The following is a 26,705-nucleotide window of genomic DNA, read 5'->3' as shown; positions in this document are numbered from 1 at the left end:
CACACACACGCACACGCGCACACACATTTTCTTTATCCATTCAACTGTTGATGGACACTTATTGTTTCCATGTCTTGGCTGTTGTAAATAATACTGCAGTGAACATGGCAGTACAGGTATCTCTTTGAGATAGTCATTTCATTTTCTTTGGATATATACCCAGAAGTAGAATTGCTGGATCCTTTGATAGTTCTTTTTTTTTTTTTTTCTGCTTTTAACTCTTTATTCATTACAATGATATACTGAAATAATAGAGGCCAAAATGGTAACATTTCCAGGCTTCCCTGGTGGCGCAGTGGTTGAGAATCTGCCTGCCAATGCGGGGGACATGGGTTCAAGCCCTGGTTTGGGAAGATCCCACGAGCAACTAGGCCCGTGAGCCACCATTACTGAGCCTGCGCGTCTGGAGCCTGTGCTCCGCAACAAGAGAGGCCGCGATAGCGAGAGGCCCGCGCACCGTGATGAAGAGTGGCCCCCACTTGCCGCAACTAGAGAAAGCCCTCGCACAGAAACGAAGACTCAACGCAACCAAAAATAATTTAAAAAAAAAAAATGGTAACACTTCCATAAAAAGCTCCTCAGATAGTTCTATTTTTAATATTTTGAGGAACCTCCATACTATTTTCCATAGTGGCTGCATCAATGTACATTTCCACCAGTAGTACATCCACCAGTGTACTATTATTTTCCATAGTGGCTGCACCAGTGTACATTTCCAAGGTTCCGTTTCTCTGCATCCTCACAAACACTGGTTATTTCTTGCCTTTTTGATAATATCCATTCTAACAGGTGTGGTTTTGATTTGCATTCCCTGATGATTAGTGATCTTGAGCATCTTTTCATGTACTTGTTGGCCATCTGTATGTCTTCTTTGGAAAAATGCCTATTCAGGTCCTTTGCCCATTTTTAAATCAGATTATTTGAGGTTTGTTTTGTTTTGTTCTTTATTTTGCTGTTGAGTTGTATGAGTTCTATATATTTTGGATATTAACCCCTTATCTAATATATGATTTGCAAATATTTTATCCCATTCCATAGGTTGTCTTTTCATTTTGTTGATAGTTTGCTGTGCGGAGGTTTTTAATTTGAGGTAGTCCCACTTGTTTATTTTTGTTTTTGTTGCTTTTGCTTTTGGTGTCAAATCTAAAAAATCATTGCCAAGGCCAGTGTCAAGAAGCTTAACGTTCTTTGAACATGATAGCTGCTTTGTATTCTTGTCTGCTAAATCCAACAGCTGTGTCTACCCAGAGTCAATTTCTGCTGGCTCCTTTTCTTTTTTACCTGAGTGTAGGTCAACTTTTCCTGTTGTTTTCAGGTCTCACAATTTTCTTGGACAGTTGGAAATTTTGGATAATATATTGTAGCAACTCTGGATTCTGTTAATTTTTTTTTTTATTCCCCCTGAAACTTGTTTTGGGGGTTTTCTTTCTTTTTCTTTTTTTTGTAACTTACCTGCAACTAATCTATAGAATCTTTCTCCTCCCCAGTTTGAAGCCCCTGAATTCTGTGTTAAATTTTTATTCTAATTATAATTTTTTCTCCTCATTTCTTAGGAGTTACTCTTTGTCTGCATGGCTTAGTGGTCAGCCAGTTATTGGTTAGAGATTATGTTCCAACATTTTGAGTTTATAAAGTTTCCATCATTTTTTGGATGCTTCTGTACACGGGTTCTGTACATTAAAAATTCAGGCAGTTTTTAAGGCAGCCTCAGCTTTTACTTTCTCCAAGGCCTTCTTGGATCTCCCATGCATATGTGCACAGCCTCTAAATCAGCCCAGGGGTATGTGCAGAACTTATTTAGCCTCTCCATTTTCAGGATCTCCCTGTTATATTTCTTAGTGTTCTGCCAGTCTGTCATTTTCCCCACCTGGTGTTGCATCCTCAGGGTAGCAGAGCTGTGGGCTGAGCTGGGAGGTGATTGTGGGCGAAGGTAGTATTCCCTAGCAAGAAGGTCACCAGCCCCCACTGTCATAACTCCAATATCTAGCAGTGTTTCTTGAATAAATGCTTTTTGATTTGTTGTTGCTTTTGGTTGATTTCCTGAGCCCTGAAATGATTGTTTTCTACAATGCAGTTCTTTTTACAGGTGTTTTGGGGGAGTGAATTTGCTGATCTCTTCATTCTGCTAGAGCTGAAAATCTCATTTCTTTTTGAACTTTTTGACTTCTTAGTTCTTTCTCTTGTCTCCCAACCCCAATTTAATTCACTCTAGTCAGACTTTTGTCACCACTGAAATCACTCTTGTAAGAGTCACTAACATCCTGCATTTGCCATATCCAGTTGTCTTCTATTTTCATCTTAATCAGCCTTTCAGCAGCTTTTGATATAAATGGTCAGGGCCTTTTTCTGAAAACTTATTTTACTTGGCTTCTAAGGTAATCTCTCTTGCTTTTCATCCTACTTTACTGATTACTTCACTTGATTTACTCCTTTTTATACCTGTGGACGGACAGACAGATGGACGGATGGATGGATAGGTAGGTAGATACGTAGATAGATAGATAGATAGATAGATAGACAGATATAGATATATGAATATATATATGTATTTTTCTAAACTTCTTCCCTAGGTGATATTATTAGGTCCCCTTGCTTTGAGTCCCCTTTATGCGGATGACTCCCAGACATATATTTCCAGCCCCAACTTCTACCTTGAGCCTCAGTATTTTCACTTGGATGTCTAATAAGGATTTCAAACAGAACTCTTGATCCACTTTCTCCCCCAAATTTATTTTTAGTTTTTGGAATGATCATTTAAAAAAGTAAGTCTGATTATGTCATTTTCTTGGCCTCATTGGCTTTCCTTTACATTTAGTGTGAAATTCAGTTTCTCACCATTATTAACGAGAGTTTATATGACATACTGCCTGCCTCTCTCTGTACTTGTCTCCCGCCTCTTCCTTTACTCAGCATGTTGCAATCACATTATTCTTCTAGCTATTTTTGAATATGCCAAGCCCACCTCTAGGCATTTATATTTGGAGTTCCCTGTAACTGTAGTGCTCTTCCCCCATATCCTCACATGGTTCTCATTTTTATATCATTCAGATTTGTGTTCAGATCTTACCTTCTTTGTGAGGTCTACTCCGACTTCTGTATCTAAAATAATAGCCCTTTCTCTCTATCATGATCTGTCCTCTTACTTTACATGAAAATATATTGTTTATTCCTCCCTGTCCTCCATAGACTGAAAGTTTCATGAGGATAAGAACTTTGTTAGTCTTGTTCACTGCCATATCCTTAATACTGTAAATGATGCCTGGCACAGAATAGGCGCACTATATTTGTAGAATAACAATTTTTTTTCTGTAGAATTAGTATGTCATTAGTGTACTAATAAAGAATGACTCAGTAAAAATGGTTAGGCTTGGGATAGTTGTGTATTACATGCATCTCAGACATGAACTTTGTCTAATATTGGCTTGATTAATAATTTAAAATATTGTTCTATGAAATTTATATTTTGGATCTTTTAGGGAAATTTTTTTTTTTTTGGCTGTGTTGGGTCTTTCGTTGCTGTGCACTGGCTTTCGCTAGTTGTGGCGAGTGGGGGCTACTCTTCATTGTGGTATGCGGGCTTCTCATTGCAGTGGCTTCTCTTGTTGTGGGGCACGGGCTCTAGGCGTGCGGGCTTCAGTAGTTGCGGCACGTAGGGTTAGTAGTTGTGGCTCACGGGCTCCAGAGCGCAGGCTCAGTAGTTGTGGTGGAGGGGCTTAGTTGCTCTGCAGCATGTGGGATCTTCCTGAACCGGGGCTCAAACCCGTGTCCCCTGCATTGACAGGCGGATTCTTAACCACTGAGCCACCAGGGAAGTCCTGGGGAATTTTAAAATGAGAAAATTTAAGCCTCCTTTCAAAAATAATAGAATATGAACAGGAAGTAAGGGTAGATGAATATTTTTTTAAGTTCATTTGTATCATATTTTAAAATTTTCATTTATTTATTTATTTATAAATTTAGTTTTGGCTGCATTGGGTCTTCGTTGCTGCGCACGAGCTTTCTCTAGTTGCAGTGAGCGGGGGCTACTTTTCGGTGCGGTGCATGGGCTTCTCATTGTGGTGGCTTCTCATTGCGGAGCACGGGCTCTAGGTGCGCGGGCTTCAGTAGTTGTGGCGCAAGGGCTTAGTTGCTCCCAGGCATGTGGGATCTTCCCGGACCAGGGATCAAACCCGTGTCCCCTGCATTGGCAGGCGGATTCTTAATCACTGTGCCACCAGGGAAGTCCCTAGATGAATATTTAGGTCCTTGTACTTGCTTCACTTATGCATTCTTTTTGATAAAAGATCATATGCATAACCTTAACACAACTTCTGTTATCTGGGAATTTAATAGTTCTCTGTTACCTTGGTTAATAAGTCCGGAAAAATAGCTTATTTTAACATGGCTGTCTATGTTAAAAACAATCTTAATATCTGAGAGGAGTGAGTCTTAGCTTACTAGCAGTTCTCCCACAAAACTAGCTACCTAGATGTGAATTGGCAAAGTATAGCCATACTTCAGAAATAGCTTCAATTTGGAAGAAATGGAAAGTTTTGAAATTTGTAAAATTTTCTGTGTCCTTCTCTGTAACAGTCAAAACTCAGAGTCTGATACAAGTTATTATTTTTGTTTAAGCAAGTATACTGTACTGTCTTAAGTTTCTGTTTATTGCTTCAGCTATAAACATTTTATAACAAGTAATGGAGTGAAAGATTGATATTTTATAAAAGGATTTTAAATATCACTGTGTACATAAGCCCAGCTCTCACAGTCAGTTTAAAGGGACAGAAGGAGAGTCATCTTGAGTTTCCTATTTCCTTTTAGAGGACATGCTAGAACCATCATAGAGTCTATCGGAAGTTTCTAGAGGAGGAGGAACATTTGCTTATTTCTGCTACCATCTTCCAAGAATTGGAGCCCACTCTGCTCTAGGACAGTTCTGCTTATTAGGCTCTGTGTCCGCAGTACACCCCCCACCCCTCTATATTTTGGCCTTGTTTTCTAACCATAACATCATTTACCTTCCAAATTCCCAGGTATGTACTTTATGTTTCTAGCTCTTCTAAATCACCATTTTAATTGAAATTGTATGTTTTCTGTCCGCTTAACAGACATTTTGGTATTCTTTCTCTGTGTTGTATAATTTGGACTTTATTAACTGGATTTCTGACAGCTAAGTATAATGGTTGGAATTGTTGTTAATATATATGTACTCTTCAAATTTATTACTGCAAAATTCATGGTGTTAGGAAGTTGTCATACTATTTAATGTTTTATTTTCTTGAAGCATAATTTTGAAACTCCCCAAAGGGAATATTATTTGTGGGATCTATAAATTTACCAGGACTGTACAATTTCCAGCATGTCATATTTTAACTCTGGCAACTGAGCCCTTCTAATGGGGCTAACTCTCAGATTTTTCACTGTATCTTGGAAAATAATAGGGTTTGTGAGAGTTTTCTTTGCACCCAAATTTATTTGTTTGGTGAGAAGTTTGATTTTTATTATAGTTGCAAAAATTATAGTAATAATAGCTTCTTTCAGATATCTCTTACATACTGTAGACCGGTGCTTCTCAAGCTATTTGTAGTGAGGTACTGGTTTTAAAAATTTCCAATTCATTGAAGACTGATTTTTTATAAAATACAATAAAAATGAATTATGAGAAAAGTGAATTTTAAGAAAATACAAAATATAGGCCCCACTTTTAATTATAAGATTCATAGATATAAAATTATTCTTTCAAGTTGCAATAAAAGAGTCTGAACACTTATTCTCAATTTCTATATTTATCTTATTGCAGAACAGTAATAAATAGTTCACAGACTGGTCTATAGATGATACTTTTTAGTAACATATCTATAGCCTGCTCTTTGTAGTGCTTAATGTTATTTCAGAAGCATCTTAGTCAATATGAATAGCAGTTATCCTTTAAAAAATATTTTCACGTGTTTCCTTTTCAGAACCGAGAGCTCCAAATCATGAGAAAGCTAGATCACTGTAACATAGTCCGATTGCGTTATTTCTTCTACTCAAGTGGTGAAAAGGTAAGTCTTGTAGAACGTTGATACTGAATATTGTGATAGACTTGTTATTCTTCTAGAAATAGTCCATATCCCCCCTTCCCCTTGAAACAGCTTTGCTCATTGAATGGAAGTATTCCAAAACACAGGCCCTAGTGATTCTGACCTCAAGATATGATTATTGAATATCATTAGTTATATCAGGAAAATGTTAATGAAATGATAGAGGGGATTAATTTTTAAGAATTTTCTTCTTTTTAAAACACTTGTCTTCAGTTCTAAAGCAAATTTGTATATATTTTAAAACCTTTTGTGTTCCTTATGTGCTCCTGGAGCCCCATGATAGTTCACCTGTTTATTGGAGGGAGGAAAATGAAGTCATATTGTTAAGTGGAAGTGTTGGAGGGGAAGGGGAAGCAGGAGGACTTTGGTAGGACCAGAATGAGACTTAAACATTGGGAAGCAAGTTTAACCTATCCTTGGCTAGGGAAAAAGTTGGAAAAGATATAATATTACAGAACTTCTTAATAAGTGATCACTATTTATGATCACATTTAATTCTGTGAAAGCAAAGGATAATTAAAGAAGATTTCATGCTTTGAATCCCCCTTGCCCCCTACCCCGACTCCCTTGGTCTTTCTCTTTAGAAGATGCAACGGCTAATGTCATTGTACTCATTGGAGTTGGAAGCATAGAAAATCAGTTTCTTCTGTTTTACCATGGTCTTTTTCTTTCTGTCTGTTCACTGTTCCTTCTTCCCAGATTCAGTCTTCCTTCACTGGTTTGGGGTAAGGGGGAGGGCAAGTAATAAACACTTCATCTTTTTGGCTAAATAAACATTACTTTGGATAAGTTCATTTGATATTTTTGGACCTCACATACCATGCTTATACTGTCCCAAAGCCCTTAGATCCATAATACCTCTTGATTTCTAGCCCAGTTCTTTTTACTCACATATTTCCCAGTGTACCATTTAATCATTTTCCATTAAATTTTATTGAGATTATTTTCTTAGAAATTCCTTCTTCATGACAGAGCCTGTAATATGGGAAAATACCTATGTATTAAGCCAGAATTATGATATACATGCCTACAGATATATAGTTGTTGCGCGCGCGCGTGTGTGTGTATGTGTGTGTGTGTGTGTGATAGCTAATGTTTTAACAACCGTAATTAGCAAATTGGCCCTTTAGTGGCTCTCATTTCTTAGGTGTTTTTTTAAATTTTTTTTTTTTTAAGTTTAAATGATGGCCTCTGCTTGTATTAAGGACCATAAACCCTCAAATATTTGAGCTCTTTTGTTCCTAAAGCCCATTATTTGGTTCATGCTCCTTTTTTTTTTTTTTTTAACGTAGCAAACTGCCTGTTATGTCTTTGATCTTACCTGTTTTGACATGTCTTTACTTTTTCCTATCCCTTCCCAAATAAAATTATGGAGCATCTGTTGTGTTCACAGCACTCTTATAATGGAATTTCGCATCCCTATGGGTTTTGTTATTAGATGCTAGACATTATAATATCCCAGGGAGGAAAATAAAGGTCAGAACTATTTGTTCCATGAACCACTGAATTGCATGTGGATTCATTTGCAAAGGCCTCCCTGCAAAGCCCCTTAATTTATATAGCTTTCCCTGGATAAACAACAAGGTTGTATTGTATAGCTCAGGGAACTATATCCAATATCCTGTAATAAACCATAGTGGAAAAGAAAAAAATATATATATATATATATATGTGTGTGTATGTATGTATATAGCTTTTCCTGTATGCCAGGCACTGTTTTAGTGCTTTACAAATACTAACTCATTTAATTCTTACGAAGATAAAGAGCAGAAAGGGAAGCACAAACCTTTCAAACAAACCTTTTCAAGGCTACCTTTTGTGGTAGCACCTAAAGGCTTACCTGTCTGGTTTTGGTTTGGTGGAAGCCCCCATCACAATCTGCCCTTACCCTTACTTAATCCTGCGGAAGGAGTGACAATGGACTGACTGTTATCTGTGTACCCCAGAGGATGATTTCCTCCCTGCTGCTATTCAGACCTGCTTATTTATCTTAAATGGTCTTACAGATAAAGAGCAATTGAGAAGTCATTAAGGGAAGATAACCGGAAGGACAATGCACTTCTCTCTATTATAAAAAAGAAATACATATACTTTCTAATATTTCATTTATCTCAGAACTTTCTCTTGAGTGTTGTAAGTTTTCCAAAGTGAAAAAAGGCCCCTTTTAATTTTGGATAGCTCCATTAAGAGAACAGAAAGAAAGGAAGAAAAGTTGTGATGTGTTGCTGAAAATAATGATCCTCCGTTGTCAAAAAAGGGAAGGCTTTCTAAAGATATGCAGAAGTATATAGGTTAAGGAACTTCCATAATCTTCCAGCCACCAAAATGATAATTTCTTCTTCCCCTACTCATGATCTTCACTTCCTTGCTTCTGAATTGTTCTGGCAGGACTAACATCACTCAAGAGACCAGGTAGTAAACTAATATTTCTCATATGAGAAGATGGATTCTGCTCTAGGTATGAGAGCGCAGGTTTGTTAGTTCTAACTCTCCAAGAGTAGGTTACTGAGAGTGAACTCAGAGCTGCTGTTTAGAAAGGGATCTAAATGTCTTGTGAAGAGCATTATATATGCCTATGTATATATATTAGAAGAGTTTAGGGGGAGGAAATAATAAACTAGTAGTTTGAAATGCCTCTGGGATATGGAAATAGAGATACCCAGTAGACATATACATGTAAGACTTCTAGGTGGTGGTGGTGGGACTCTAAGTGGAGAGATGACATTGACAAGGTTGGGTAGATAGGGTGTGTAGTCATGTTGTAGAGCTCTTAGGAGTCAGGAAGGAGGGAGAGGTGATGTTGTTTGAGCAAAGAGCAGTTTATCAGTATTGCTCTCTTGTCCTAGAATATGTTGAGGGTTGAGAGCAGTCTTCATTTGAGAGAGGTGCAAGGAATCCAGTGCCTTTGGGTTGGAGCCAGGTTTTGTCTAGGGCAAGGCAGTGAAAAGAACCCTCTTTGAAGAGACTGGGGTTTGAAGCTCTGTGAAGAGTTTCTTTTGGGGTTTCAGATCGCTTAGGGGAAGCTCTGAGCAGGAGATCTCTGGTAAGAACATGAGCTTAAAGGAGGTGTGAGGAGGCAATTAGAATGAGTTGATGGCATTGTGAGGATGAGAAAGAGAAGATTTTAGTGTTTCATCATTATAGGCATGAAATTCTTGTCAGGTTCTGTGGATATGTTTAAATATAAATGGGAATATTTTGTAATCCTCTCATCATCTTCATCATCGCTGATTCTCTTTCTTCTTTATGATTTTCAATCACTCTCTTCTTCTAAGCTTTTTATCTCCTTTTCCTTCAGTCTTTGTCCACATTCTGGGTTTCTGGCCCTTTCACTCTGGGCTCTTTGTCTCTTTCTGTGTCTGGGTTTCTGTCCCACTCTCTTGGTCTGTGGCACCCCCTCATATTTCTTTTTCCTCTTTAACTCTGGTGTCTATCTGTCCATCTGTTTCTCTCTCTGTTGGCTACTTCTTTTCAACCTCTTCCTCTGGGTTTCTGTACCCCTCATTCGTTGGGTTTCTACCCATCCTACTCTCTTTGAATATTTGATCCTTTCTACATTTTTGTGTGGATTTCCATCTGTCCTGAGCCTTCCTCATTCTCTCTCTTGGTATATCTTCTCTCTGAGCTTCTATTACTCCTTTTTGGGAAATTTTTAAAAAAGGAAAAATTTTCACTCACTATCCTGGCTTTTGACTTCAGTACTACATATCTTATTCTATATGTTCATGTTCTACATAGTTGTATGAATAACTATTTTTAACCTTGTTAAGTATTCAAAATCTCATAAAAGCTTTCCCTTTTTGCCTCATAATATTTTTAGTTATTGGTTATGTAATATTCCACTGGGTTTTTGTACTACATAATACTCTTAACTGTTCCCCTATTGTTATTTTTAATTTTAGAATTGTAGCTAAGCTACCCAAAAGTCTCATCATAATTTTTGTCCATAAGCATTTTCCAGCTCTGGGTTCAAGTAGGATGGCTGTAATATTTGACAGATATTTCCACTGACCACAGTTGGACTGAATGGTTATACCTATTTTGGTGACCTTCTCTTTATTGTGCTCCACCCTGCCATTTTAAAGACGGTTTTTCTTTAGGAATTATACATAATCAGCTTTCAGCCTATAATTGTGGAAGAGAGTAGCCAATGTAGCTAGAAGAAGGAGGAATTAGTCAGGACAGGGACTAGAAATGTGACCAAATTAGTCCTAGTCATTAGTCTTCTGGTTGGAATTATTAGTATTTGCTGTAGTAACTGGAGCATCATGTAGTCAATTAGTATACTCCAGGTTAACCAATAGATTTTATTAGCTCTGATTTAGTTCATAGTAAATAGTACTCCTTCTCCTTGATCAGAGAGAAATGGAATTTTTTAAAGGTTTTGAACAGTCTGGGCTTATAATAGTTTTGTGAATTCCAAGTATCTTAGAGAATAGTGTTTTTTAGTATTAATATTTAGCAATAGGAACCTTTTTCCCCCCTAAATGAAATTTATGAAGAACCCCTGTTCTACAGGTAGAATAGATAAAAAGCAAAGTTGTTCTGGTTGAAACTGGGATGTGGGACCAGCTGACTTTACCTTCCCTTGAGTTGCGGCACACCTTTGTAGACCCCTGGGTCTCTGTAGGAGTATGGAAATCATATTTTGTTTTTACAGGAGCCTTCAATTTTATTTAAATCAATTAATAGTTTTCTGTAAGAAATATTTCTCTTAAGTAGCCTTACATGTAAAAATGTTTTACCTGTGGTTCATCACAGATTGATTACTTGAGTAATAAAGGCTATCTTCCTTAAATAAAACTCTCTATATTTGTATGAGAGACAGTTTAAATAGGAAGGTTCGCAAATTGATTTTATTCCTCATACCAACTTTTCTGTTGAGAGTAACTGTGTGGAGGGCTGTGTTCAGAAAGTGAAGATTGTACCAGTGCTTCTGGGATCAGGGAGAAGAATGCTGTGCTTGATTATGCCTGTTTGTCACTAGCCCTGGAGAGGAAAGGTTGGGGTGAATCCATTCTGAAAAGTGAAGAGCTCTGGCTTTGTGTCCAGAAATATTTGGGTTTGCATCCTATTTGTGCCACTTGATAGCAGTATGACAGGGCAAGATATTTACCTTTGTAAGCCCTTTTCAACCCTTGTCATCTGTACAGTAGGAATTTTGTAAGGAAAAAATGTAATAATGTTTACTTAAGTGCTTATCATAGCACCTGGCATATAATTAACACATTAACTTACTATTTTACAAATTATTGTTTAATAATAGCAAATATATGTTGCACTTGCTATGCGTCCAGACACTTAAACCTCACTGCAACCCAGTGAAGAAAGGGTATACTGTTGTTATCCCCATTTTATAGAAGAAGAAACTGAGGCAGTCACAGTTAAGTAAGTTACCTAAGAGTCCTACAACTACAGAGTGGCAAAGTTAGGAGCCAACTCCAGAGTCTGTGTGTCCAGAGTCTGTGTAGTATTGCTATAACATTTAGCATAGAATGTAGATTTCTCTAGAAGCAGTGTGTTAGAAATGTAACACTTAAAAATGTCTTAGTAGAGCTGCAGCGGAAGAGCGCGCGGGCGGACCACTCTGCTTTCCCGCGCGGCGCCGCCTCCCGCCGCGCCTCTGCCTCCTGCTCGGCCCCGCCGCCCGCTTCCTCCTCCCCACACTGCCCTCAGCCCGCGCGCCGGCCGGCTCCGTTATGGCTACCCGGAGCCCCAGCGTCGTGATTAGTGATGATGCACCAGGTTATGACCTAGATTTATTCTGTATACCTAATCATTATGCTGAGGATTTGGAAAAGGTGTTTATTCCTCATGGACTAATTATGGACAGGACCGAATGGCTGGCTCGAGATGTGAGGAAGGAGATGGGAGGCCATCACATCCTGGCCCTCTGTGTGCTCAAGGGGGCTATAAGTTCTTTGCTGACCTGCTGGATTACATGAAAGCACTGAACAGAAGTAATGATAGATCTATACCTGTGACTGTAGATTTTATCAGACTGAAGAGCTACCATAATGACCAGTCAACAGGTGACATAAAAGTAATTGGTGGAGATGATCTCTCAACTTTAACTGGAAAGAATGTCTTGATTGTTGAAGATATAATTGACACTGGCAAAGCAATGCACACCTTGCTTTCCTTGGTCAAGCAGCATAATCCAAAGATGATCAAGGTTGCAAGCTTGCTGGTGAAAAGGACTCCTCGATGTGTTGGATATAGACCAGACTTTGTTGGATTTGAAATTCCAGACAAGTTTGTTGTAGGATGTGCCCTTGACTATAATGAATACTTCAGGGATTTGAATCATGTTTATGTCATTAGCGAAACGGGAAAAGCAAAATACAAAGCCTAAGATGAGAGTTCAAGTTGAGTTTGGAAACATCTGGAGTCCCATTGAAATCGCCAGGAAAATTATCAAATGTTCTAGTTCTATGGCCATGTGCTTAGTAGAGCTTATTGCATGTATCTTCTAAGAATTTTATCCGTTTTGTACTTTAGAAAGGTCAGTTGCTGCATTCCTGAACTCTTTATTTGCACTATGAGCCTATAGACTATCAGTTCCCTTTGGGTGGATTGTTGTTTGACTTGTGAATGAAAAGTCTCTTAAACCACACCACTATTGAATGAAAATATTGAAATTGTATCTGTAAGAAACATTGAAAGGGAAAAATATATTAGTTTTTAAATTGGTATTTTAATTTTTATATATTCAGGAAAGAACAGAAGTGATTGAATATTGTTAATTATACCACTGTGTGTTTAGAAAAGAAGCAGTCAGTTTCATATCAGTGACAGCATTTAGAGGTATCCTTATGTCCGATAAACCATATGTCCTGGAGTTATTTTAGTAGGTTTCAGTAGTATTAACTGTATTTTCCCACTTTTTCAGATTATTTCTGGCGAATCTCTGTCAACAGTTCCTTTTAAATACAGGTCAATAAGTTCTAAAAACCTACCACTTTTTGAAGTCTTCAATGTAAAAATCCTTAAAATAAAAGCTGTCTCTTGAAAAGAAAAAAAAATGTCTTAGTAGTGATTAACAAGGGGAGATTTTACAGTGTCTACTTTGTAGAACTTTTTTAGAAGAGAATAAATAGCCTTTTGCTGTATGATAGTAATAGTAAATAGTAATACTAATAGTAAATAGTAATAATAGCCCAAACTTATATGGTGCTTACTATATGACTATAACCTAAACACTTTACTTACTCTTTTTTTTTTAGTCTTCTATTTTTTTGGAAGAGCTTTTGAGAGGATTGTTGTTAATTCTTCTTTAAATGTTTGTTAGAATTTGCCATTGAAACCAGCTGGCTTTGGACTTTCGGGGAAGTTTTTGATTACTGATTCAATCTCTACTTGTCATACAGGTTTGTTGAGATTTTTGTATTTCATCTTGAGTCATTTTAGTGATTGGTGTGTTTCTAGGAATTTATCAGTTTCATCTGCATTATCTAATTCGTTGGCACACAGTTGTTTATCGTATTCTTTTATAGTCCTTATTTCTATAAGGTCAGTAGTAATGTCCTCACTTTCATTTCTGATTTAGTTATTTGTGTCTTCTCTCTGTCAGTCTAGCTAAAGGTTTGTCAACTTTGTTGATCTTTTCAAAGAACCAACTTTTGGTTTTCTTGAATCTATTGTTTTTTTCTGGTCTAATCTTTATTATTTTCTTTCTTCTAGTAGTTTAGGTTTAGTTTCCTCTTCTTTTTCTAGTTCTTCAGGGTGTAAAGTTAGGTTATTGACTTAAGATCTTCTTCTTAATGTAGGCATTTACAGCTGTAGATTTCCCTGAGTACTGCCTTCACTGCCTCCCATAAGTCTTGGTATATTGTGTTTTTGTTTTCATTTATCTCTTAAGTATTTTCTAATTTTTCTTGTTTTAGAGTGTGTTGTTTAATTTCCTTTGACCTGTTGGTTGTTAACAATGTGTTGTTTAATTTCCACACATTTGTGAATCTTTTGGTTTCCTCTGTTATTGATTTCTAGTTTTATTTCATTGTGGTTGGAGAAGATAACTTTGTATGATTTCAGTCTTTTTAAACTTATTGAGATTTGTCTTGTGACCTAACATATGACATATTCTGGATAACATCCCATGTACACTTGAGAAGAACGTGTATTCTTCTGTTTTGGGGTAGAGTATTCTATATGTATCTGTTAGGTCCAGTTGGTTTACAGTGCTGTTCAAGTCCTCTATTTTTTTTATTGCTCTTCTGTCTAGATGTCCATTATTGAAAGTGGTGTATTAAAGTCTCCCAGCTATTGTTGTAGAATTGTTTATTTCTTCCTTCACTTCTATCAATATTTGCATCATGTATTTGGAACTCTGTTGTTTAAATATATTATATAATAGTTATATCTTCTTGATGAATTGACCCTTTTATCAAAATATAATATCTTGAATGCCTTTTATTTCTTTTTCTTGCAACTGCCCTGGCTAGAACCTCCAGCATGATGTTGAGAAGAGATGAAAGCAGACATCCTTGTCTTGTTTCCAATTTTAGAGAGAAAAAGTATTTAGTCCTTCATTTTTTTTTTTTTTTTTAGATATTGAAGTTTATTTATTTATTTATTTATGGCTGTATTGGGTCTTCGTTTCTGTGCGAGGGCTTTCTCCAGTTGTGGCAAGCGGGGGCCACTCTTCATTGCGGTGCACGGGCCTCTCACTATCGCGGCCTCTCTTGTTGCGGAGCACAGGCTCCAGACGCGCAGGCTCAGTAATTGTGGCTCACGGGCCCAGTTGCTCCGCGGCATGTGGGATCTTCCCAGACCAGGGCTCGAACCCGTGTCCCCTGCATTGGCAGGCAGACTCTCAACCGCTGCGCCACCAGGGAAGCCCCCAGTCCTTCATTTTTAAGTGTGATTTTTAGCTGTGTTTTTTGTAGATGTCATTTATCAGGTTGAGGAGGTTCCTTGCCATTCCTAGTTTGTTGAGCATTTTTATCATGAAAGGTTGTTGGATTTCTTCAAATGGTTTTTGCCCATCTCTTGGAGTTTTTGTCCTTTATTCTATTAATAAAGTATTTTACATTAATTTTTTGAATGCTAAACCTACCTTGCATTTCTGGAATTAATAACATTTGGTCATGGTGTATAATTTTTATATGTTGCTGGATAGTATTTTTTAGAGGATTTTTGCATCTATATTCATACGGAATATAAATTAGTCATCTTTCTTTCTTTCCCCTTCTTGTGATGGCTTTGTTTTGTTTTGGTATCAGGGTAATACTGGTCTCATAGAATGAGTTAGGAAGTGTTTTTGTCTTCTATTTTTTTGAAAATTTTTGTGAAGAATTGGTATTGATTCTCTTTGAAGGTTTGGTAGATTTCTCCAGTGAAGCCATTTACAACAGGTCACTTTTTGTGGTAAATTTTAAATTACTAATTCAGTTACTTTACTTGTAATAGGTGTACTTAGATTTTTTTATTTCTTCTTTTGTCCATTTTGGTGATTTGTTCATTTCGTCTAAATTATCTTATTTATTGGTATAAAGTTTATACTTTTGTCTTAAAATGCTTTTTGTTTCTTTAAAGTCAGTTGTGATGTCTCCTCTTTCATTCCTGGTTTCAATAATTTGAGTCTTCTCTTATGTTTCTTGGTCAGTCTAGCTCAAGGCCTGTCAATTTTGTTGATTTCTTTTTTTCAGTGAACCAACTTTTGATTTCATTAAGTTTTTAAAATTGCTTTTGTATTCTCCAGTTTATTTATTTCTGTTCTAGTCTTCATTATTTTCTTCCTGTGGGTTTATTTTGCCTTTTTTTTTTTTCCCTAGTTTTTTAAGCTAGAAGTTAAGCTTATTGATTAGAGATCTTTCCTCTTTTAAATGTCACTTATTGGTCAGAGGCGATGCTTAAAGTCCCATTAGCCAGTTATATTTTTATCCTTTACCATTGGATGTTTGAGTGGCTTGGGTGCTGCTATCATAGTTCAGGGAGTTCATATTTTTTTGCCACATGTTGAACCAGGGACTAATAGCTTGGACTTTCCCCTCTGATTGCTCCTGAGAGGGTACAGCCTTGGGCATTCACAGTCTTTTTGACTGCCAGGATGAATGTGATTTTACTTCCTGGGAGTTGCTCTTGAGTCAGAGTAGTTTATTGTTTAGTCAAATGTTTGGTCAGAGGTTGCTTGTAAGCCCCTTGTGCCAGTGATGCTTCTGCTGTACGTTGATGTATCTGTGTGCAACTTGGGGAATGCTTCAAGTTTGTCCTGCATGCTGCTCAGCTAGCACCTGTACACATTCTTATCGACCTCCAGAGATGACTGTAATCCCAAGTAGGCTCTTCTTGGCTATCTCTGTCCTTGGTTCTTTCTATTAAACTTCTGGTGCCTTGCCTTGCCTTGTTTGTGTCGTGAACCTACCAGCCACCTCTTAATTGCTCTCCACAAAGATCTCCATTGTTTTTAGGCAACGCCTATAGGCTAGAGTTCTTCCTACTGTATTGCAAATAGTCTCTTTCAGCAGAGCACTTAGCCTGCCTTTCCCTCTGGACAGAACCCCTTTTCTACTGCCCTAGAACTGGGGTGAGAACTCTCTTTTCCCAGAGTAACATCCCCACTTTATGTAGGGCACTGGAGGAGGCGCAATGCAGTGGCAGCCCCTGGTCTTCACAAGTTGGCCCTCTCAGAGTAGGAGATCTTCCCTGTGAGCAAATTGAGGATGAGGCTCTCGGGGCCCTAGCCTACTCTGCCTGGAGTAGGCCTTCTCTGACTTACTAGTGGGGACTGAGTGGGGGAAGGGAGACACAGTTCTCTTGGCTGGGATAAGTCTTCTGCAACTTGGGGTGCAGCTTTTCCCTCCTGGGGTGAAACCATAGTTCCTGATTGGTTGCTGAGCAGAGAGGGTGCTGTCTGGATTAAGAGTGCTGGGTAGACCTTCCCAAACATGGAGGTAGGATGGCAGGGTAAAGGAGCAGGTCTGTGCTAAAATGCCATAGAGTCTTGCAGTTCTTACCAAGATTTGTTTCTTCACTTGCTGTGCACCCTTAGAACAATTTCCAGATACTTTACACGACTGTTTGCTAATCATTTTATCATTTTGCTTTGCTGAGGAGAAAATCTGAACTCCTTGTGCTGCTATTTCAGAAGTCCTGCTCTCCCTCTTACTATTTTCTACACTTTGTTTGTGGACTACTTAGTGAAATTGTTATTCTACGTAGAAAAGATGAATAAAAAGAGGCCTCCAACTATAGTGGGTGCATACTGTAGTGTAGAGGGATAGACTAAAAAGTAATGACTGAGCATATGCTAATCATCTATGTCTGTTTACCTCATTAGCTAAAAATATTTTAGTTAAACACAAAAAATTAGTACCTTTTACTAATACTTTATAAAACATATACCAAAATAAATATTTTAAAACATTAAATAAATATAATATATCCTATATATAATTTTTATCACATTCAAATTCGTAGAGATATTCTTTTGGTTAACTGTAGAATTACATAATGTCTTAAATCGTGAATAAAAATACAGATTTTTCTTTTAAAATTTTATAAAGTGCTTTTTTTAATGCATTTTTGTCATTTAAGCATCATAACAGTACTCTAGATAGATAATAGTACTATTTCGTTAGTTTTATCATTGGGAATATTGGAGTCTTGTGTGATTAAAGAATTTGTCCAATGTTGTATAGTTAGTTAGTAACCATGGGAACCATTTTCAAACATAGATTCTTCAACTATAAAGTCTGTGTTCTTTCCTACCTCCTATTCTCTTCACATTGTAAAGTTTACTTCATTTCAATTTACTGACACTGTGTAGTGTTTTAAGTACAAAGACAAAGTATAAGATCTGTCTAAATGAGTTTGAAGAAGGACAAGAAGAGAAATAATACTGCAAAATGATACATGGAAAGACAACTATTTGTACTATGAACAGAAATAGGATGGAGGAAAGTAATAAATTATCCAGAGGAGTCAGCAAAGGAATTACATAGGAGAGGTGATGCTTATTCAGGGTTTTGAAGGCCAAATAGGAGCTATTTTGATAAATAGTGCAGAATAAGTATGTGTCAAGTTAGAAGTCCAGGATGTTTGAAAAGTTTGTTGGAGTTAAACAGCATAGTCTGTGTAAGGAGATACAGATATTTCAAAATTTCAGGTATATAAAGTTAAGGGAGTGTGGGGACAGTAGTGGGAGGTGAAGCTGAGGAAGTAAAAGTGGGTTCATAATTGTTTGGGTCAAGGTCAGCCTCCCTATATGAAAAGATTTCTTGTTATGTTGTTGTTTTAAATTAAATGAAACCCTGTTACAGAAATGGCATACATATAGAAATGGTATACAAAGTTATAGCTAAGTGTATACATGGCCAAGTTTACAAAATAAACTCCCGTCACTTTTTTCTCTCTCACCTTTCTTACTGTGTGAAAATTATTGATAGCAAGGAATTTTATTCACTTAAATAAAGAGGTTGCCTAAATAAGGCCAGTTTTGTATCTTCCTTAAAATTTTATGATGATTTCTACTAAAGTGGTACATTGATAATCTGGAGGAAACTTTTACTGATGAAATGCTGACGTTTTTATTGGAGTGTGACCTAGAGAATAAATATATAGGTAATGTAAAACTCCTGCAGTGGATGAATTATCAAGACCTCCTCATAAATTATAAATGTCACTAACAGAAATAAGATGCTAACTATCATCTGCTTGAAAATGTGAATCTAGGAGTTTCTTTTTAATGTCAATTATTACCTTGTTTTTATGTTATTTTAATATTTTACTAAAACTAAGATATTATTACATTCATATTATAAAAAAATTGAGGTAACACAGAAGGGCAGTAGACAACAGTAAAATCTTCTTTACCCTAATCGCTAACTCCCCAAATCCCTTTCCACAGAGGTAAATTTCCTATGTGCATATATGAGCACATATATCATAGGTTAATATAACAGCATAATAATATGGCCTTTATGTCTATGTACATAGACACTGCACCCAGTTTCCTCTGTTGTTAACATCTAATGTTAGTATGGTACGTTTATTATAATTAATGAACCAGTATTGATAACATTATTATGTATCCATAGTTTATTCAGATTTCCTTAGTTTGTTGTTTTGGGTTTTTTTTAGTATTTATATACTTATTCGGCTACACTGGCTCTTAGTTGAGGCATGCGGGATCTAGTTCCCTGACCAAACCCAGTGCCCTGCATTGGGAGCATGGAGTGTTAACCACTGGACCACCAGAGAAGTCCCAGATTTCCTTAGTTTTTACCTAATGTCTTTTTTCTCTTCCATGATCCTGTTTAAGCTACCATAGTGCATTTAGTTATTATGTCTCTTAGGCTCCTCTTGGCCCTGGCAATTTCTCAGACTTACCTTGTTTTTGATGACCTTGACAGTTTTGAGGAATACTAGGTAGAGATTTTGTGGACTGCCTCACTATTGGAATTCATCTGATGTTTATCTCATAATAAACTAGGGCTATAGGTTATTTGGAAAAAGACCACAGGGTGCTATTTTCATCACATCATATCAAGGGTATGTGCTATCAATAAGACATGCTATTAATCTTGATTACCTGGCTGACCTTGTATTTTTCAGTTTTCTCCACTGTAAAGTTGCTCTTTTTCCCCCATTTCCATGCTGTATCCTTTGGAAGGAAATCACTATCCATAGCCCACACCTAAGAAAACGGGAGTTATTTTCCTTAAGGGCAAAGTTGCTACATAAACTATTTGGATTTCTTTTGCGTGAAAGATTGTCTCTTCTCCCCCATTTATTAATCTGTTATTTACTTATATCAGTGTGGACTCACGCATATTTATTTTATACTTTGGGTTATAATCTAATACTACTTAATTTTATTAATCAAATTGTTCCTGCTTTGGTTATTGGGAGCTCTTTGCAGTTAGCATCTGTTCTCCTTTGACATACCCCCATTAATGTGGGCCTCAGTTTTGTTTTGGTTTGTGTTTTTGAGCATGTCTACTTTCTGGCATATAGATTATTTTAAATTTCTTTTCACAAATCTTCAATCATCTTTGTGTATGTGCATGCACATATACATAAGCACACACACACGGAATTGTTTTCATAGACTTAATTCCTAGAAATGGCATTGCTGAGTTGAAATGGGTGTCTGTTCATCTTCACTTTGGGATGAATATATTAGCCCATTGACTTCCCAAAAGATTGCAAGAGTTGGGACATTCACCAGAAGTGTATAATGGTGCATTTTGGACAGTGACACCATTCCAATACTTAGTTTTCTCAGATTGAATTTTCTTTTCCAATTTGATACATAAGAAATGGTAGCTGATTGTTATTTTTATTGTATTTCTTTAATTATGAATGAGGTTGAGCATCTTTCTACATTTTTGTTTGCCATTTGTATGGCCATGTATTTGTGCCCCTTTCCATTTTTTTCTATTAGAATGTTAGTCTTTTGTTATTGACTTATAAGAGCCATTTGCATTTTGTAAATTTATTTATTTATTTATTTATTTTGGCTATGTTGGGTCTTCGTTGCCACGCGCGGGCTTTCTCTAGTTGCATTGAGCAGGTGCTACTCTTCGTTGTGGTGCGCAGGCTTCTCATTGCGGTGGCTTCTCTTGTTGCAGAGAGCAGGCTCTAGGCACGTGGGCTTCAGTAGTTGTGGCTCGCGGGCTCTAGAGCGCAGGCTCAGTAGTAGCGGCTCGCGGGCTTAGCTGCTCCGCGGCATGTGGGATCTTCCCAGTCCAGGGCTCGAACCCATGTCCCCTGCACTAGCAGGTGGATTATTAACCACTGCGCCACCAGGGAAGTCCCATTTGCATTTTAAACAAAAACAAGTTAGTTCTTTGTCATGTGTAAGCAAAATTTTTTTCCAGATTGTCATATATTTGGTTTGTTCTGGTTTTTTTTGAAAGTAGTATAAATGTTTTACATTTTTATGTAATCAGATTGGCATTATTTTCCTTAATAGCTTATAAATATTTTGCCCTACAATATTTGCAAACGTCTTTTCTTCTGGTACATTTTTATGTAATTTTGGTATTTATTTTCTTTGAAGGTGTGAGATAAGGATGAAGCTTGCCATAATCATTGTTGTATGCTAGGTTCTCATCTCTTTCCCCATTCCCTCCCTCAGTCTCCCAAGCAAAAGAATGTTTCTCTTTTTCCTAATCCACACCCACTTTACTGTTCGTATTATTTCCATCTTTAGCTAGCCTGGCACATTCATCAGAGAAAAGGCATCTACTTTGAAGGTTTTTCTGCTAGTGCAAGTTCCCTAAACCCAATTCTGAGGAGAATCCAGGGCTATCATGGTACTTTGTTGGATGTCTTTTTACTGGGTTCTCTTATATGCTGCTTTGCATCCCATCAAATTTTTAGAATGCTAGCATGGTTCTACTTAAAACTGCAGCTTCAAGCAATTTTGTTTCCCTGACTTGAAAAATTATTTGGGGGTAAGAGCATCATAGTAAGTAGTGTCTGTCTTCCAATGGATGAAGTTATCACAGCTTGTGCTGAGTTTTTGTTAGGTGTGATCAAAATTTTGTCATTTAAATTTCTTAACTCAGTGAACAGTTTTAGAGTGGAGTTCATAGAGGAGGGATTATCAGCAGTTAGAGAATAGTTTATTAATAAAAATGATAACTGAACCATTGAGAGAAATATTCCCGAAGTTGTACATCATGTAATTTGGAAGCCTAGTAACTGTTCTCTGAAATTAGTACTTTCTCGTTATGTTAGTAGACTGTTTTCAGTATCTCCAGCTAAATGATACTCTTTATGTTGTATTTTTATACTTGGCTTTTACAATTCACTGCTAATCTGTGAATATTCAGGCATTCTGTTTGATAACTCAAAAGAGAGAGATTACATTAAGAAAACGGCAGGCCTGAGATTTTCCAGAAAATTACAAGTGATAGAAATGCAGAAACCTGATCCTTCTTTCTTCTTGAAATATTAGTATCCTCAGTCTCGTGAATTATCTTTTACGTAAACCTCCAAACAAAGCTACTTTGGAAACGTGAAAATAGTAGTTTCTCTGCTGTGATGACATTTCCTAGGAATGGGCACTTCCCCCTCAGGGATTACTCCTGAGGCTGTTTAATTTACAGCAGAACATCTGTAGGTTTAACAAGAGCATTTAAAGAATATGATGTTGAGCCCATTTATTTCAAATTGGTATTGGTGGTAGTATTACTTGTTGTTAGTTTCGGTTTTCAGTCTTAGGACTAATTGTATATATATATTTTTTTAAGTGGATTTGATTTGAATACAAGTGCAGAGCCATGAAGTGAAGGGTTGTTCAAAGTGCCTTTGAGTGTAGACACCTCCAGTGTCTCAGAAAATGAAGATAGTCAAAATGACAACTTTTAAATGTCAGAGAGATAGTTATACTTACAAAATGGACAGACCCCCTCTATGGTGCTAAAGAAAATTGACAAGTTGTTGATTAGTTAATGAAGTGAATAAATAAAATTTATTTGAGCAAAAAGATAAGCTTATATTAATCTGTAAAGTACTGCTCCAAATATAATTTGAGCCTCCATATTTCTCACAGTATAATAAATGAGAACATTTGACCTATCGCAGACATGGTTTCAATAACCTTCCTTGGATGTGTTTTGTTTTGTTAATATTATGAATAAAATATACTGCCTAAAAATGGATATCATCAGTACATCAAGTGAAGCCTGAACTGTAGAAAGTAGAGTGGAATTATCTTTGTTGATCTGAACACAATACTTCTACTGTAACCTAATATTGCGTCAAATTTTTTCATTAGCTGCATCTCAATGTTGATTCCTTTTGAGCTCTGTTCAGTTACACCTATCATTTATTTTCCAGATGAATTACTAAGTCTTAATCTGTCATTCTACATAATAAATTGATACTTTGATTTTAATCATAGGGTTTTATATTTATCTTTGTTAAGTTTTATGTTGTGGGTTTGGCTTAGCATTCTAGACTACTAGAGTCCTTTAAATTCATATTTAGTCTTCCATTTTAAGCCATTCTTCCTAGGTTTGTGGCAATATTAGGTGGTTGTGTTAAAGTCAGAAAATTGTAAATTGACTGCCAGATTCATCCTCTGATGTGTTTTATTTTGTAAGCACATTGTTAATTTTTTTTTTTTTTTAATTAGAATGCTTTTAGTTAAGTCTTGTACTATCTGATTTACCAACCACTGCCTCTTACTGCATTATACATTTTGGCTTCACACATTTACATTTGTTGTTTAGCCATTTGCTCTTGCATCCCCTAATAAAAAATCATTTACAATAATTTGATTAGGACAAGGGAAGAACAGAGTTTGTAGCCCTACAACTAGAAATCTCCCTTGAACTTAGTATTCATTTTTTAGTCTTTTTATTCTTCACTTTTGATATGATTATTTAGCAAATGAATTAAATTACCATACACATCTCCAGGTCATTTATAAATATATTGTGATTAACTTTGTCAAGTGATTTATTAAAATCAAGAAACCTTGTAATCAAATAATAGTTAAAAAAGAATAATTTTGGCATCTGTATTAATGACCCTTCCAAAACCCAAGACTTACCATTCCTCGGGTTCTGCTTACACAGCAACCCCTTCAACACCAGTTCAGCATTTTCTATTTGTTTATTCTCTTTATCAGACCTCACCTTCACTTGGAACTAATTCTTACCTAAATCTTGATCTTTGAAATTTTCTTCCCTTAGCCCTCAGCATTACTTTTGCTACCCTCAGTTTTACATATAACCTATCTCTTATTTTACAAGAAATAGGGTCATCAGACATACATTCATTTTATTTATTCTTTCTAACACCTAATCACTTATTTTAGATGTACAGGGGGAAAAATGTGGTATCGTTTCTTTTTAAAGATGATAAAAGTTAAAATTAAGTATTATGTGCCAGGTAATATGCTTCAAGAGCTGTGTATGATTATTTCTAATAATCGCATGACAATCTTTTAAAGTAGGTATCATCATTAGCACTATTTTACAGGAAACTGTGGCTTCAAGAGGTTAAGTAACTTGCTGTGGTCATATAACTTGTAGTAGCAGTGTTGGGACTTCCGTGTAGTTTGTGTGACTCATGCTAACCTTGCCTCTTAATTACTACACGGTATAACTTCTCTGTGTTCTTGTTTTCCTGTTCTTGTGATGTTCTAGAACCTTGTTTCATCAGTTGTCCCTTTTCTTTTGTTTCTTAAAACTTTTCTATCTTTATCCAGTCAGCATACAAATAAATTTGGGTCTCTTAGCCACTAAAAACTACAAACAAAAAGCACATTTAAAATTTTTCTTTGACTTTTGTTTCCCCTCAAGTTACCAGCTCCCAGCTCTCTCCTTACTTTCACCACTAGAGATTGTGTAAGAACAAACTAAATTAACTGCCTCCTATTTCTTACCTGCCATCTGCTCACTCATGAACTCAGTACAGGTTGGTTGCTATTGGCACCATGCTCTGAAACTGCCCTTTCCAACACCGTCACTGAACCATGGTATACCAGATCCAACAGCCTTTTCAATCCCATCCTTCCTCCCATTGAAACACTTTGCTGTTCCACATCTCATCATTATTGAAACTCAACTTTGGATCTTTCGATGCTAGTCTTTCCTTGCTCTTTTATGCCTCTTATTTCTCATTGCTGAGTTGTCCCCTAATGTCTTAAGGGAAGTTTCGTTCTTAATTTTCAAGGATCTTATACTCAGTCCTTTCCTCACTCTCTTATTGTATACACTCTTCTTAGGTGAGTGATTCTTGTTCTTACAGTTTCAGCTATTGCCTAAATCTCTAGCTATGCTCTACTCTTGTTTTCTGAGTTTGACTTTACCAACCACCTATGTATTTCCAACCACCTATGGAACAAAGCTACCTAAAATGTTCTGATATTCATTAAATAAAAGTTCAGCTTTTTCCCTCACACCTTTTTGCTCTTTTTACATTCCTTGTCTCATTACTTGCCTAGTTGCCCAGGTTTAGAGACTGTTAAATTAATCCAAACTTCTTTGTTTCTCAGGTTCTCTATTACTCTCTTGTTTAACTAGCCAATATACCTGTCTCCCACCTCCTTTTTTAAAAATCCTTATTACCTATGCCCTAGTCTAGGCCTTGGATTCTTGTAGGAGGTTTCCAGCTGCTCACACTGCTTTCATTATCATGTTCCCAACTTCCCCCTCTGCCTTTAAGTCCAGGCTAGTGGATATACTAGCCTGGACTTAAAGGCAGAGGTCCCAGGATATATATGAATTTGGGAGTCATCAGTGTATAGTAGTATTGAGCCATTAGACTGGATGAGTGGGCTTACACAAAGAACAGAGGTCTGAGGACTGAGCCTTAGGATCCTCTATTCCTTAAGAGATAAAGGAGAATAGTAGGAACCAGAAATAGAGAGCCAGAAGAGCTGTCTTTAAGGTAGGATGAAAACCAGAAGAGTATAGTGTTCTAAAACCCAAGTGAAGCAAGTGTTTCAAAGAATGGAACGTGATTGACTATGTCAGATGGTAGTGCTAAGTCAAGTAAAAGAGAGGGAAAGATGATGCCTGAAAATTAGCATTGAATACAGCAACAGGGAGATTATTGATCTTGATGAATAATTCTTGTGGAATAGTGGTGGTGAAATTCTATTGGAGTAAGTTTTAGAGAGAATGAGAAGAGCCAGGTATTGGAGAAAGTCAGTTTAGACATCTCTTGAAGAATTTTGCTGTTAAAGGGGCCAGAAAATAGGATGGTGGTGCTTAGTGCGATTAGAGATTTTTTTTAACGATGGGAGAAATAACAAGTTTATGTGCTGATTGTAATGCTCTCACAGAGAGAGAATAATCGACAGAGAAAGAAAAATTACTGAAGCAATGAGTGTGAATAGGAAAAGCAGAGTAGTTTGTTTACATGCAGCAGAGTTTGCCTTAGAAAGGAGCTTGGTCAGCTTATCTCTAGTTAGAGTAGTGAAGGAAAAGCATCTGGAGGTAGATGCTGGTAAATGGGTACATGTAGTGGTACAAGCAAGGTATCAGCTGAGGGTGAGGATGGGAGAAGAGTTTAAAAACAGGCCTTTGTTATTGTTTACTAACTCCCTTGTTAGAGAGTGAGGGTAATGTTAGGCCATGGAATTTAAGCTGGATATGGAGGGAAGAGAGGAGAACATGAAAGACTGAGGGAAAGTGAAAAGGTAGTAGGGTCAATGGCATGCTGCCTCACTAAACTGTTTCCTGAGATCTGCTCTGTTCTTTGACCTCACATCTTTTTTTGGGGGGCTGTGTTGTGTCTTTGTTGCTGCGCGCGGGCTTTCTCTAGTTGCGGTGAGTGGGGGCTACTCTTCGTTGCGTTGCACGGGCTTCTCATTGTCATGGCTTCCCTTGTTGTGGAGCACGGGCTCTAGGCACGCGGGCTTCAGTAGTTGTGGCACGTGGGCTCAGTAGTTGTGGCTCACGGGCTCTAGAGCGCAGGCTCAGTAGTTGTGGCGCATGGTCTTAGTTGCTCTGCAGCATGTGGGATCTTCCTGGACCAGGGCTCGAACCCGTGTCCCCTGAATTGGCAAGCGGATTCTTAACCACTGCGCCATCAGGGAAGCCCGACCTCACATCTTGAATACAGTTTTCTCTCTGCCTGAAATGCCCCTTTCATACTCAGTTTAGATGACATGTCTTTTACCTGCACCCTTACTTCCTTACTTCCTCTGCAATGACTACTGACATATAG

General features: G+C 37.1%; 1 protein-coding gene and 1 pseudogene across 3 annotated transcripts in view; both read left to right on the top strand.

The window, feature by feature from the left end:
- GSK3B (glycogen synthase kinase 3 beta) overlaps positions 1-26,705 on the top strand; it is a 194,936-nt gene that overhangs the window by 91,655 nt on the left and 76,576 nt on the right. For all 3 annotated transcript variants that reach the window (XM_061194202.1, XM_061194203.1, XM_061194204.1), the window contains exon 3: positions 5,943-6,026. In XM_061194202.1, the coding sequence (XP_061050185.1) occupies positions 5,943-6,026 (84 nt within the window). The remainder of the gene's footprint in view (positions 1-5,942; positions 6,027-26,705) is intronic.
- LOC133093350 (hypoxanthine-guanine phosphoribosyltransferase-like) lies at positions 11,765-12,420 on the top strand (annotated as a pseudogene).

This window comes from Eubalaena glacialis, chromosome 6 (genome assembly GCF_028564815.1).
Source record: "Eubalaena glacialis isolate mEubGla1 chromosome 6, mEubGla1.1.hap2.+ XY, whole genome shotgun sequence".
In the NCBI taxonomy this organism is placed as follows: domain Eukaryota; kingdom Metazoa; phylum Chordata; class Mammalia; order Artiodactyla; family Balaenidae; genus Eubalaena; species Eubalaena glacialis.
The sequence above is the reverse complement of the archived record's forward strand: the minus strand, read 5'-3'. Positions and strand labels throughout refer to the sequence as shown.